The 13,967-nt window shown below is 41.7% G+C and overlaps 1 protein-coding gene across 2 annotated transcripts in view; it reads right to left on the minus strand.

Moving 5' to 3' along the window:
• The window catches only part of rapgef5a (Rap guanine nucleotide exchange factor (GEF) 5a), a 45,931-nt gene that overhangs the window by 12,778 nt on the left and 19,186 nt on the right, over window positions 1-13,967 (minus strand). For both annotated transcript variants that reach the window (XM_069694849.1, XM_069694841.1), the window contains exons 6-11: window positions 13,827-13,908; window positions 13,606-13,654; window positions 13,361-13,434; window positions 9,939-10,118; window positions 3,489-3,634; window positions 2,367-2,467 (exon numbers count right to left, since the gene is read on the minus strand). In XM_069694849.1, the coding sequence (XP_069550950.1) occupies window positions 2,367-2,467; window positions 3,489-3,634; window positions 9,939-10,118; window positions 13,361-13,434; window positions 13,606-13,654; window positions 13,827-13,908 (632 nt within the window). The remainder of the gene's footprint in view (window positions 1-2,366; window positions 2,468-3,488; window positions 3,635-9,938; window positions 10,119-13,360; window positions 13,435-13,605; window positions 13,655-13,826; window positions 13,909-13,967) is intronic.

Raw genomic sequence — 13,967 nt, forward strand, 5'->3', positions numbered from 1 at the left:
TGCCCGCTGGCACGCACAAAGTCAAACACATACATTCATAGACACTGCAGTGCACACACGCGAGCGCACGCACACACACAGCACCCTGATGAATAACTCATTCAGTTCTGACCTTGGGGACTTTATCTCTTGTGAGAGAAAGAAAAAAGATAGAAAAAGTGCGTGTGCTGAACTAATCAGAGTAATCTGGTGCTGTGGTTTTTTGTTGTGTGCGTGTGTTCTTTTGATGTGTACATGGATAGGGGCGGTCGGGGTAATTGCTCTCTCTCTCTCACTACGGTAACATGTTAGAGCCTGTTCAATGTGCTGCACAGCTAAGCCTACAACGGCACACACTGATGCTCAGCACCACCCCAGAGGGTCTACACACACACACACACACACACACACGCACACACACGCTCATTCAGAGCACATAGACCAAAAGCCAAACGATAGAGACACCAACATGGATTCAGAGACAGGAACAACAAAACATGCACATCAACTCTGCCTCCCTAGTTCTGCCTCTCTCCCTCAGCTCCCACTAAAAAAACAAACAACAAAAAACTAAAAAAAAAAAAAAAGGGATGTCTTTGCTCTTTTCACTGAATAAATATCAGGCGGACTTCCTCGACAAAGACCATCTCAGTTCTCGCTCTCTCTCCCACATTTATCTCTCTCCCTCTTTCTTCGTTTGCTTCCTGCAATTCAGTGCGATGGCTCCCTGTGGACTGCTGGGAACTGGTGGTGCTGAGGAGGTGATGCATAAAGACGCTTTGTCTTGAAACGATGGCAAGAGAAGGCTATTATAAAATCTAAGTTTGGATCCACATCTCATTGTGTACAAAAGCATTATTTAAGTGGACCTGGGCTTCATGTTGATACTGAATCGAATTAAAAGAAAAGAAGTCATGATCTATTGACGATGACAAAGAAATTAGCGAGAATTTTTACTAACATATATTTTTCTTATGATCTGTGGGGGAGTGTTTTTATGAAATTATTATTTTAAGAATTTTAAGTGATTTCCAAACTGTGGTATGTGTACCACTGGTGGTACACGAGGCTCTTCGCTAAGAGGCCTGACAATTGCATTCCAACTGGCCCAAGTCCAAGAAAATTGTCATTTAATTTGATTACAGATGGCAGTTATTACATATACATTGGAAATGAGCCGTTAATCATTTACATACTGGGTGCTCTGATTAATACATATATTTGTATTATTTGGCCTTACTGAGGCCATTGCATAAACATTTTTATTTTATGGATACAGTGGGAGGCAGTGAGAAGTGGCATTTGGGTGGTACATAATCAGAAAGGTTTAAAGAGCCTCTGTTTTAAGAAATAAAGGGACACAAACCATATTAACACTGTAACCTCAGTCACTCCACATCCACATGCTGTACATTGTAAAACTTTTACTGGAACAACTGGCTGGAAGATATTTAAACAGGTACTGTGTTTGCTACTTATTACTGTTTTCTGACATTTAAACAATGAACAGGTTGCATTCCATTACTTTCAACTAGGTCTATGTGCTCACTGCTTCAAAACAAATGACAAAATGATTCCTGAGGTATAACAATTTAGTACTACCGTAGCCGCCGCACTATCAAAGAACGCAATAACTACAGGGTACAACTGAGGATTGTGAAATTGAGATACAACGCTGAGCCATTCACTGGAATTGTTTGCGGCAGAATTGCCTTCAGCACCCTGAGGCCATCGTTTCACAAACTCGTTAAAGCATTTAACCTCTTGAATGTTTTTCATATTTACAGGCAATGTCATGGCTGAAGGCAGGCACACACACACACACACACACACACACACACACACACACACACACACACACACACACACACACACACACACACACACACACACACACACACACACACACACACACACACACACACACACACACACACACACACAGTAATTGCATAACTCCTGAAGTTTAAACCCACTTACGGGGAAATAAAAAATAAAGAGAAATGTCCAGGCTAGTGTTGTAACTTGTTGTGCAGCATGAAATTCCTCAGGAGGAGGTGTGGTGCTTAGTTTTAAATGTGTGCCACTGAGCCGAGACAAACATTTCAGCTGCAGTACTTTACATAACAAACTGAAAGAAAAAAGGTTGCCTTCACTTTTGTATCATACTAATTCTAATCATTTCTCTTTTCATGAAGACACGGCCACATTCACTCACACGTGTCTCTGCATGATGTCTACAAAACATGTGTGTTCATGTCTGTGTGTGTGTGTGTGTGTGTGTGTGTGTGTGTGTGTGTGTGTGTGTGTGTGTGTGTGTGTGTGTGTGTGTGTGTGTGTGTGTGTGTGTGTGTGTGTGTGTGTGTGTGAGTTTCTCCAAAACTTACCACTCTCCCTGTTCTCTGGTGCCCCTCTTTGGTCATCCAAACGCAGGTCACTTAGCAGATGCTCCAAGATCTTGAGCGGCGTTCCCGACACCACCACATACCTGTAAGAGTCGCAACAATCTTCCTCACTGGAGCAAGAGTACCAAGTACGACCATGTCCTTCCCTCCATCTTCCCTCCCTCTCCTCCTCCTTGTTTTCCTCCACATCGTCATCATCAATGTAGGGAAAATGGGGAACATCAAAAGTAGAGATTTCTGAATTGCTGCCGTCGTCATCATGATTGCTGTCCTCATCATCGTCTTCGTCATCATCATCTACATCTATGTCCTCCTCTGCCTCTGCAAGTGTAGCTAGCTCAGAGGTCATCTTCATATCTATACGCTTCCCAATGATCAGCCCTCCTCTATGCTTTTCACACCCAGGAAGGCTGCTCTTTCATGGGGTAAACTGCCTGTCTGTCTGCCCCCGTCAGCGACGAGCTCAGAGATTAAAAGCCTCTCTCTGACATCTGACAGCTCCTACAGTAGCACTGGGAGGGAACTGATTGCTGCTGAAGATGCTGAAAATGGTATACACACATGCACACACCCACTTAACCTGCCTGTCACTGACACTCCCTGCTTTGTGCCTTAGGTCTTGCCACGCACTGACTTAAATACACACAAACACTGCACAAAGAAGTCAACTTTAACGAAACCTACCTCCCTCCCTCTCTCTTACTCTCTCACACACACACACGATCCCAAACACATGGACTGATGCGTGGAAGGAAGTAAACCAGTCTCGGTGTGATCTTTTTTTCCCTTTCAGCTGAAAACAAAAAGCCATTCTCTCCTTCTTCCTCTCTGCCAGAAGCTAAAGCATACATTATCTTCGACACACATACACACATGCGCACACACGCACACGCACAGACACACACACACACACACACACACACACGCACACACGCACATGGCGATAGCACTACTGATCATTTTCATGTACATGCAAGAGTGTGTGGTTGCAACTTGAGATCCCAAAGAGTAAAAACTGAAAAAGAGAGGGAGGAGGACTATGATTATGTTTTTGTTGCTACTGTTAGTTCGGAGGGCCCTTATTATGTAGGAGGAAGGACCGACCTCCTGTCGCAATCCTCCTCTCTGGACCCGCCCCCCGACGACGTGGGTGAGGGCCGGTCCGATGGCGACATCACTGACGATGTCACTCTCTGCAGCACCAATACGTCCCGTCCTCTCTCCTTCAGACAAACCCGCCCCACCGCCTCCTGAAAGAGGAAAAAAGGAGAGAAAAAAAGAGAGACATGTCACAAAGTGAAGCAAGGACAAAACTGTTGGAAGGTGATTTAAGGAGTGAAGACAGAACATTTCAGCCAGAACAGACAACAAAACAGATGTGATGCATCCAATGTGGTTATCTTCAGTACTGCTATTCCTTTTTCTGCTATGTCTCTTGTCTATTTGCACACTCTTTGTCTCTAGATTGTGCAGTCTTTGATTACTTCATATCGGATTTGACCATATATATGCACATTATATGTCTATGTCAGCTTATTACTGGCATATGTACATTCGGTGTCCCATAAATGAGAAGAAATTAGAGCGCTGAAAAGTCAAGATACGTTTATAGTAATATCCTGACTGTTACCATGACAGAGTTCATCCACCAGGGAGCACTGAAAAGTTTACGGTTCATCTGTAAATTGTCTCACACAGCACGCCACTCTCATCATGTACACTATATTACAACTGTTTATTCACCAACTTTTAGGGATCATACTGTAAAATGTTTTATATAATATCAATAAAACAAATACAAGACAATTTACCACTGTCACATAAAACCTATTGGTCAGGCTTTTGTATCCTTGCCCTTCCATTTAAGATGAAATATTTCTCCAACATATACAGTCGTAGGCAAACACACTCATACACCAAAAACACATGCAGACACATACTCTGTTGGCACCATCAAAGGGAAGTATTACATTTCCTGCATTTAGAGGGAAGGGTATTGTGTAATAAATTACAATGAGGACACCCAGGAATGTGGGCTGACATTTGAAATGATCTTCTGCTCCCAAAAATGAACAGCAACCTGATCCGTGTATCCGACACGTACACACACACACACACACACACACACACACACACACACACACACACACACACACACACACACACACACACACACACACACACACACACACACACACACACACACACACACACACACACACACACACACACACACACACACACACACACACACACACCTGCTGTAAAGGGAACAGAGCTCCAGATGAACAAAGGAGGACAACAAGAAACAGCCTGGGGAGAGTAAAAGGAAAAAGGAGAGGAGAGAGGGAGATCAAAGGCAGAGGACAGGAGAGGGAGGAAGAGATAAAGAAGCAGCGCCTCTCCTCCAGCTGCTCGCTGCAGTCTCTGTCACAGCCAGAGGGACTGAACAGCAATCACAAGTGACACAGCGCTTTCTATGTAGGGCTGCCTTTCTATTGGGTTTGGTCTTATATTGACATTTTAGATGACACAATTACAATAATAATAATGATGATAATAATAATAATAATAATAATCAGGTGAGGACTGAGCAAATTCTCAAGTGCTTCTAAAAAGTTATTTGGTTGATGAAAGTGCACTAATCAATAACCGTGATCATCAAGAATCAAGAGTTTTACTTTAGGCACTGTGGAACTCTCGGATACTTCTATAACGCTCACAAACGAGTCAATAGAGAAGCAGAAACTAAAAAGCAAACACATGCACAGACGCACTGACACACTATCTCTGTGATTGTCTGATGAAAGGAGCTCTCTGATCCTGAGACAGCTGGTAGGATCTGACTTGGGTCAGACAACACAATATGCCCCAAGTACTCTTTGTCTGTGTGTGTGTGTCTGTGTGTAGGTGTGTGTGTGTGCGCGCGCGTGTAGACATGCCCTGATGACTCATACTCTACAGTAGGATGACACAGATGCTGAGCATCTACCACATCCTCGCCCTCAGTGTGTTGCTGTGTCACATTTTCTTCTCAAAGAAAGATAGAATAAAATAGGATTTACATTTTTTTATCTACCAATTCCATTTGGACTTACTTACCCTAATATGACAAATTCCACATTTAAAATATTTATAATAAAGTTAAATTAAGTTTACGACTTTGATTCAAGAAGTACAAACAGGACAACTTACATTTGACTTTAGTTAGGTTTCTTCCCTTTTACTCTTGTTGATCACACCGAGACCAACATTTAATATATACATATCCCAAACAATATCCAAAATCTAAGATGATATCTAGTTTTATATCATGGTGTGATATAATATCAATATATTGTCTATTCAAGGTTGCACAAAGGTAAACAATCCAAATTCTGAGGTAGACAGATACACTGAGCTGATGTGATAAAGTCTGTTGATATTCACTGTATTACACAAACTGTCAAACTGAACAGTACATAAATACACTGTACCACCCACTTGTGGAGAATGAGTACTTTAGAAGAATTATTATCAGATCTCAATGGAACACGCTGAAATTAAACATCCTCGAGGTTTAGCAACATGAAGATGAATACAGCAGATAAGTAACGCAGTGACAGCTGATGTAAAGAGATCAGACACAGTGCGCCATTAATTACATTTTGGACTGGCACCAATACCGCACCCAGCAGCCCAGATGTAATGTCAAGATACGTTTGGTGGTTAAGGGAACACGCCATTAGACCACATAATCTAAGGTTCAAATACAGACCAGGACCAACTTTATCACAAGTCCCCCCCCCCTCCATCTCTGCTGACCTTCCCTGTCTCTCTACAATATCAGATATCAGAAATATGTTTTAAAAAAAAAAGGAAAAAGGGGGACATTCTGTAACCAATTACAACTACTGTAAAAATTGCCTTCCCAGTAGCAAACTGTTGATCTTTCCGACAACACTCTTTGCTCAGATGCCAAGAAAAACAACTCCGAGCTAAGAACGGAGGAAGGCAGTGTTATAACACACAAATACACACACAAGATCAAAAAGCTTCCAGAAAACACACCAAAGGAAACACTTGCAACATTGACACTAGGCACGTGCAACTAACACATTACATACATTCACACGCAAATAATCCCTAAAGAGCCAAGTGCAAACAGCTATTTTCAAGAACATTCATTTGACCTCAGAAAGAACTTGAGCCACGACAAATGAAAAAATATACAAAGAAGGCACTTGAAATTGGGAATTATGCAATACACCCTTTAATCACACGACTGTGACAAGCTGAAGTTGATATTTCCAGAGCTTCAGTGAGGCAGAAAGTTCTTTATCAAACAATAAAAGCAAACCTTCATAATTTCACACATTTCTCTGGACTGTTATGTTTTCTCAGCTAACGGGTGTGTCAGTCTTTTTCCTCCCATTTCGGTCATCCCTTCCTTCAATTATATCATCTGTACTTCCAGTTCACCTCCCTTCTCTGATTTTTTTCTGTCTCTCTCTTTCTCTGCCTTGGAATGGACAGACTTCATGCTCCGGAGGTTTGAGATTTTGGAACAGAAATATATCTGTCGCTCACTCTGTTCTGTTTCTCTCTCTCTCTCTCACGCACACACACACATGCGCACACACACACACACACACACACACACACACACACACACACACACACACACACACACACACACACACACACACACACACACACACACACACACACACACACACACACACACACTATGACATAATATTGTTCAGAGGAAAGGTGGGTCTCATGGAAAGCCTAAAAGGAAGCACTTTTTTGTCTCTTTCCTGTTCCTACCAGTGTGTCTGCGTGTGTGTTTGGTGTCTGTGCCAATAGCGACCCAGCCATATCTGTGTTATGATAGCTCTGGGACTTATTCCTGGAAATAATGGATAAGAATATGAAAACACAATGTGTTAAGACCAGCAGCACACATAAGTGAAACCATACATGCACGCACACATGCAGTCCAATTCTCACAACAATGATAAAGAAACACAGGCTTCCCAAAAAGCCTTCGTTGTGTATGAGTTTTTCATGCATGCTGTGACCTTGTTTAATCCGTTGTGCAGGTTGACCTCTGGAAAAACTGTGACGGCTGAATCCGATGTGTACCAATGCAAAGTCAGAAGTGACTAGAAGGCAGAGAAGCACCCAGTGCACTTAACTAACACATGAGTTATATCACTATGGAAACAGCCCACACCGGTTTGTCAGAGCTTATCTGTCATGGAAAAAAAAAAGGAAACTAAAAAAAAAAAAAAAAAAAAATCACCATGACAACCCAGTAAAAGGAGAATGGTCTCTGTGGTGAATCGAGCCGGTTGCTTGGTTTTGGTTTCTGCTAAATTCTGCAGCCTAAGATGGAAGATGAGCTGACTAAAATGAAGATGAAACCTGTTATAGATGTTCATGCGTGTTTCTGAAAAGCTTCATCTCGAGAGAAAATCTTAGAAATGAAGACAGATTAAGATTTGTCTCCTCGTAACTACAGGAGACTTTAATTATAAGTCAATCTCACAGGTGATACACATCTGCCCCTTGGTCACATATGGTTTTCACGGCTCACACTGCGGTGATCATAGTGAAGACAGCTCAGTGCCTGCTGATGTCATGCTACGTTTTCATTTTAGTCATATTTGTATGTTATAAACAAGCAAATCTTTTTTTGCCTTTCCTACCCCTCACTTTAATAATATAATTTCACAATACGTCTGAAATGTTACTGTTTTAAATATTTCTTCACACATGTTTTTGTATATGGAAATTAGCAGTTCTCTCATCTTTTTTCTGGATTTTTGAATGAATGCCTTGAACAAAAATGATCATTTGAAGAGAAACTGCATTTATTGAAAAAAAAAATACTCTTTGAACTAGACTGGCGGTTCATTAATAATTTTTTAACATCAAGTCATCAACACCGATCCTAATACTTGAATCAAATCTCCTGTTAAACTGGTTTTAAGGCACAGAAAATATTGTTTCTCAGATAAAATCACCTGACGGTTTCCTTTTTGTACCAGGATGGTTCGAAGTTATATCATTACTATCCTCCAACCAAAGACAACATACTTTCTTACATATTCATACATGTTTGTCTACAATTCAGCCCAAAGTATGTGTATGCAAACTTTATGATCTCTACTTGGAATAATGTTTTCTGATGAGTATTTAAATACTTTGTATGTCCTTGTAAAAAATAATTGGCTGGTGCTAAAATCACATTTCAAGGAGGTAAACCGCACATCTGAAAATACAGCTGTTTTCTCACTATTCATAATGAATTATCAGCAGGTAAAAATGTTTAATCTGCACTGATCATCATAAGAACTTCCCCTCGAAAGGATTATACTCAAGTAGCCTCTACACTTTTCAAGTTAACCTAAGTGTGGGTAGTGTTTTAGATATTAAAGGTTCAGAGTATAGTGTTTAAGTAGGAGTCTTAAACCCTCTCTGTACTGTTGCCCAACAACACTGCTTATATGTTTTTATGTACTTTCATACAGTGCAGTAATAATGTATTTTTTGCAAGCTTGCATGGAATGAAAGTGAAATTATGCGCACTTTGGAAAATCCCCAAAGCCTGGCTTCAGTCAAACTCACCAAAGTGATAAGATATGCAGTAGACTTTGCAAACACGCAAGTCGTGATGTAGGGTGAAATCAGACTGCGTTTGCTTCATTTCCCTGCCCTCAGGTCTGCTGTAAAGCGGGATTATACAGTACAACGCTTCACTAACACCCTGCTCATTATGAGTGCACACTGACTCAGCCTGCCACAGCGCCGGCAGAGCATGAACATACACATACAAGCTCCCACAAATGATTATAACCTCTAGCTGGTGAACTGCCATACACACAAGCACAAGAGAACACACACACACACACACACACACACACACACACACACACACACACACACACACACACACACACACACACACACACACACACACACACACACACACACACACACACACACACACACACACAGAACTTGACAGACTGTAAAAAGAGTGCGAGATCGCATCGCACTAAGCCATTATTAACACCCACATTAGACGAGCGAGAGAACTGGTGGTTGTTTAATCTGAAGTGATCTGAATGAAGCTCTGTGCATCTGCAATGATAACTTTAGTTGGTGGGTGGGTGTCGTGCACAGATGTGTCCTCAGATGATGTACAAGTGAGCAGTAATGTGGGTGAAGTGCATATGTGTGAGTTTATCCTTTATATTGACAGAAACACCAATCATGATGGTGCAGATGAGGATTTACTCACATGATCCCTGACCTGAATCCATGAGCAACTCGGACCTGAATTGTGTGAGTGCGCCTAAAAATGACGGCAGTAATGACAACATTTACCACATGACGTCCATTACTCTCTATTCACACTAACCATGAAGCCACAACTCGTTCTGCTGATTACATGGTTATACTTCGTAGAGCAACATCATCAGTACTGAAGATTTACCGCTGGGTAATAAAGGACATTTCATGATATCAAAGCCCCTATGGTACATCACACTCTCTACTGACCGCCTGGTTCCTGTCCGGCAGACGATAGTTGTGGTTCTGCAGCAGCCGACAGCCGTCCTTGGCCAGCCGCTGAACGGCCTCAAGCCCCAGCCGACTGGTTAGCTCCTCCCGGCCGCACACGGTCCCCATCCCTCCGCCGCCGCTGCCACCGCTGTCCCGCAACGTGCACACCCCGCCCAGCTGCAACACAGGAGGCATGAAGACATATCTCAACCCGCAGTCCCAGGACATGGTAGAAACACTCAAAGTGTGGTCTGTGGAACAGAGGTCAAGAAAGTTGAAGGTTCGTTTGTCCGAAGGAGGATGAAACCAATTTGGGCAGAATCCAGAAACATGCACTGACAAGTTTTCAGTTGCCTTTTTATGTCCATATCAGGAGAATTAGAAGAAGAGTAAATCCTGGGTTTCTCTATCTCATCTTATTCTCCTTGTTATCCTTCCTCATCTCTTATTCTTGCTTTCTTTTAGTCAGTAATTCCTTTTCTCTGTTGCACTTCTCTCTTTGTCTCAGTCTGACTGCTCAGTGTCAGACGGTCTGGCGGAGAAAGAGTGAGTGTGTGATTAGTAGTATAAGTGGGCGGGAGTGGGTGTCTGTGTGAGAACCGAGTGTGTTTAGGTGTGTGTGTGGTGTCGGTCTTTCTCCTCCCCTCTGTAGTCAGGACTTAGAAATGTGTTACCGTCTTGGTAGTCCAACTGCGGCAGATAAAAAGTCTATGAATAGGAATGTTTAAGAGTGATGTCTTTACAAAGGAAAAAGAAACACAAAGAAGCAGACTTTGTATTTCATCAGAAGAGCTGGAGGATACAGAAAAAACTAAAAGCTTTGTCCTCGGATAGACCTGACGACAGACAACATTAGTGTGTGCATGTGCTCCCCGGAGTGCTTCTAGTATGATGGTTATCACAAGTGGCGGGTAGCCTGGTCTGTTTATTTTCCTTGGAAGAGAGAAAGAGGGATGTTTCAATTGGCTGAGAGTTGGTTAACCCTTCCTGTGGGCTTAACTATCCCACGGTACCGTGCTCCAGTAGAGGGTAACACACACCCATGCACAACATCACTCATTTTGTTGACTATGAAAACACCCCCCCAATGACAACTCTTATCTGGTAAAATAGCCACGTACACACACGGACATCATATCACAACTACCGTCCCGTGTCCCTTGCTGCTTCCTCTAAACCGAGTTTCAGCTTCCTGTGCCCGACACAGAGCACACACAGATAAACCTGTCTGTGTGTGCATGTATTGTGTGGCTGTCTCTGTCTATCTCCTCTTCTCTCCCATTGTATCCTTAATTTTACTTTGATCCCTCTCGTGTTTGAGCTCTACGAAAAGCTAAAACTTTCCGTAATCTGAAGGGCAATTGAAACTAAATTAGGCTCCAGTTCATTTCAGCTGCATTAGAGTTTGGAATCAGTGAGATATCTGCATAAAGCGGTCTATCCTGTACAACAAGGACTACAGAGGAAAGAAGCCTTATAGTTCATTGTGTTATCTTTGACGTTTAGTACTTGTATGTGGTTTATTGTCCTCCTTTTCATGAAATCATGAAGACTTAATACTTGTGTTTCCAATAACAGTCAGCAGGGGTACAGGCACAGCAGGATCAATCTAATGTTCACTAAATCTCTGTCGCAAAGCTGGTGTAGCATTCTTGACCAGAGCATCTCAATAACACGCATTGTTCACTTGTAAATGTCCATTAGTGCCTATATTCCGAGGGAATTCTATTTCATTTTGATTAATGACTTGTCTTAACACAGTAACAGCAAAACTAGTTTAATGTGTTTGTAATCAGTAAGAGACAGAAGGAGAAATGAGAGGAAAGGAAGGAGACAGACCTTTATACCACACTTCCCTCTTCTATTCTAAAGTCAGTTGTTCCCCTCATTTATATATTTTTCAGTTTTTGTCAGACAAGGGGGCAAGTTTAAAATTAGATTTTGGTTCATAAGTAGCTTGTTAACCATCAGTTATTACTAAGAGAAAATGAAAGGTTGTCATATTGAAATACAGCTACAATACATCAACGCTGCAAGTGTTTCCAATACACTTGCAAAACATCAAACAAAAGATGGCAAAACAGCTAAAAACTATATTATACATGTAAACAGATTCTCTAATTCTGAAATATTTCCAGAAGACACCGAGTCCACAGTGGACCAATGACTGAGCTGTGGCGTAAACCAAATGCACTCAAACCAGATCCAGTGGACATCAGGGGCCATGAGAGCAAAAAATATTGACCTTTTCTTTAAGACATTTTCTCTAATCTTTGACTAGTCTGTCAATTCAGGCCTCTGAAATTATTTATATACTTCAGCATTTGCACTCATCAAGTAATAGACAAGTCCAAAGTGTGACAAGGAGCCGCAAGACGCCATTGCTTAGCAGTAATGGGTTAAAAGCTAAAAAAAAACTGTGAACCAATGATATACATGTATATATAAAGTACTGTATGTGTAATTGTGTGATTCTCTTTTTGCTGTTCGTTCTCGTCCTCTCACTTCATCTCTCTGGTGTAATCAGTGAATGAATAATTGATAGAGAAAAAGAGGTTTTGACTGTTCAGAGATGGGACCAGAAAGCAAACACGCCTCTGTCTACACTCCGTTCTGACCCCATTTTCTGCCACATTTGTACCTCCACATAGAAACAACTTGCAATCCGTGACCTTTGACAGAGATCACAGTATTCAGGAAAAGGCAGTTATTATCTGTATTCTGGATGTTGCAAGCAATCAATGATTGAGCTGATCAAGTAATATATTAATTGGCTATTATTGGTCTTGTTGCTTTCTGGGTACAACAGCCATCAAAAACAGCTGACGTTGCTATTAAGACACTGAAACCTTCACTTAATAGTACTGCAACAAGACATAAAACTGCACAGCAACATGAACAAACAAATAGCCTCTAGCTTTTTCAATTAGTGATATGCTGGAATACTGCATGCATGCTAGCAGTGCTGTGCATGGGTTTCGGCAACATTTCATAGGTGTAATGCACACGTGAAATATTGCTGCTGATTTAAAAACATTTGACATTTAGCTTATGTTTATTCTGCGTATAAACACAGGATGTTCAACCATACCAGCCATAACTCTTCCGGATTAATGCTACTCTCTCTAAAGATATTACACTAAAACTATGAGCTTTATTACATGTACGTATTTATACATAGATTATTTTTTCAATGCAGAATTGTTCAGTTATGAGGAATATTTACCGTCATCATTAACTGGACTGGCTTTACTAATTTCGTTGTAGGCCTCGGAAAAATAGAAATAATGGAATGAACTGCGGTGACAGATACTGAAAATGAACTGAAGCTTCAGCACTGGGGTCAAAGAAAACTGATAGAGATGTTCCTGTAGTGCGTGTCTGTTCAGTGTGTGTGTGTGTGTGTGTGTGTGTATTACCGGGCTGCTCTCCTCTCTAGGTGTGGAAGACTCCTGGTGGCTCGTCTCTGTCGTCTCAGAGTCCTGCTCTGATACTGCAAACAATCACGAACAGCAACACTTTACAGCCTACTCATTCATTACATGACATTGTCTTTATTACTGTATCTTCTTATCATGGTTGGAAAAGTGGGGGAGGGGGGGGACACACATCAGGAGAGCTTCTCAAGAAAAACACACACACTCTAACTAAATGTCCCACTTACAAGCTTTGCGAGTCTTTCGGGCGAGGGCAGCCGCCAACTCACTTTGTACCTGTTGAAAAAAAGAAAAATTGGAAGCACGACTTGACTCAAAAATCCCCAAAATATAAATACTGGAGTAAAACACAGGATCATTTCCTGTTTGTCTATTTGTAAAATAATGGGTTTCTCTCATGAGGTGATACTGAATTTATCCTTTCTCAGATTCACATGCACACACTGACCGTAGAGGTGAGCCTTTCGAGAGCTCTCATCTGAAGAATCTCACTGCAGACGTCCCGGTTGCCTTCAGAGTCTTCCTCTGACCTGTAGAGAAACAGGCACAGCTTTATTTGCAGCTGATGAGTGCACATTAGTCTAATCAA

This window comes from Brachyistius frenatus, unplaced genomic scaffold (genome assembly GCF_029030835.1).
Source record: "Brachyistius frenatus isolate BFR_SWC_R1_liver_20210118 unplaced genomic scaffold, ASM2903083v1 Contig_2, whole genome shotgun sequence".
NCBI classification, from domain to species: Eukaryota; Metazoa; Chordata; class Actinopteri; family Embiotocidae; genus Brachyistius; species Brachyistius frenatus.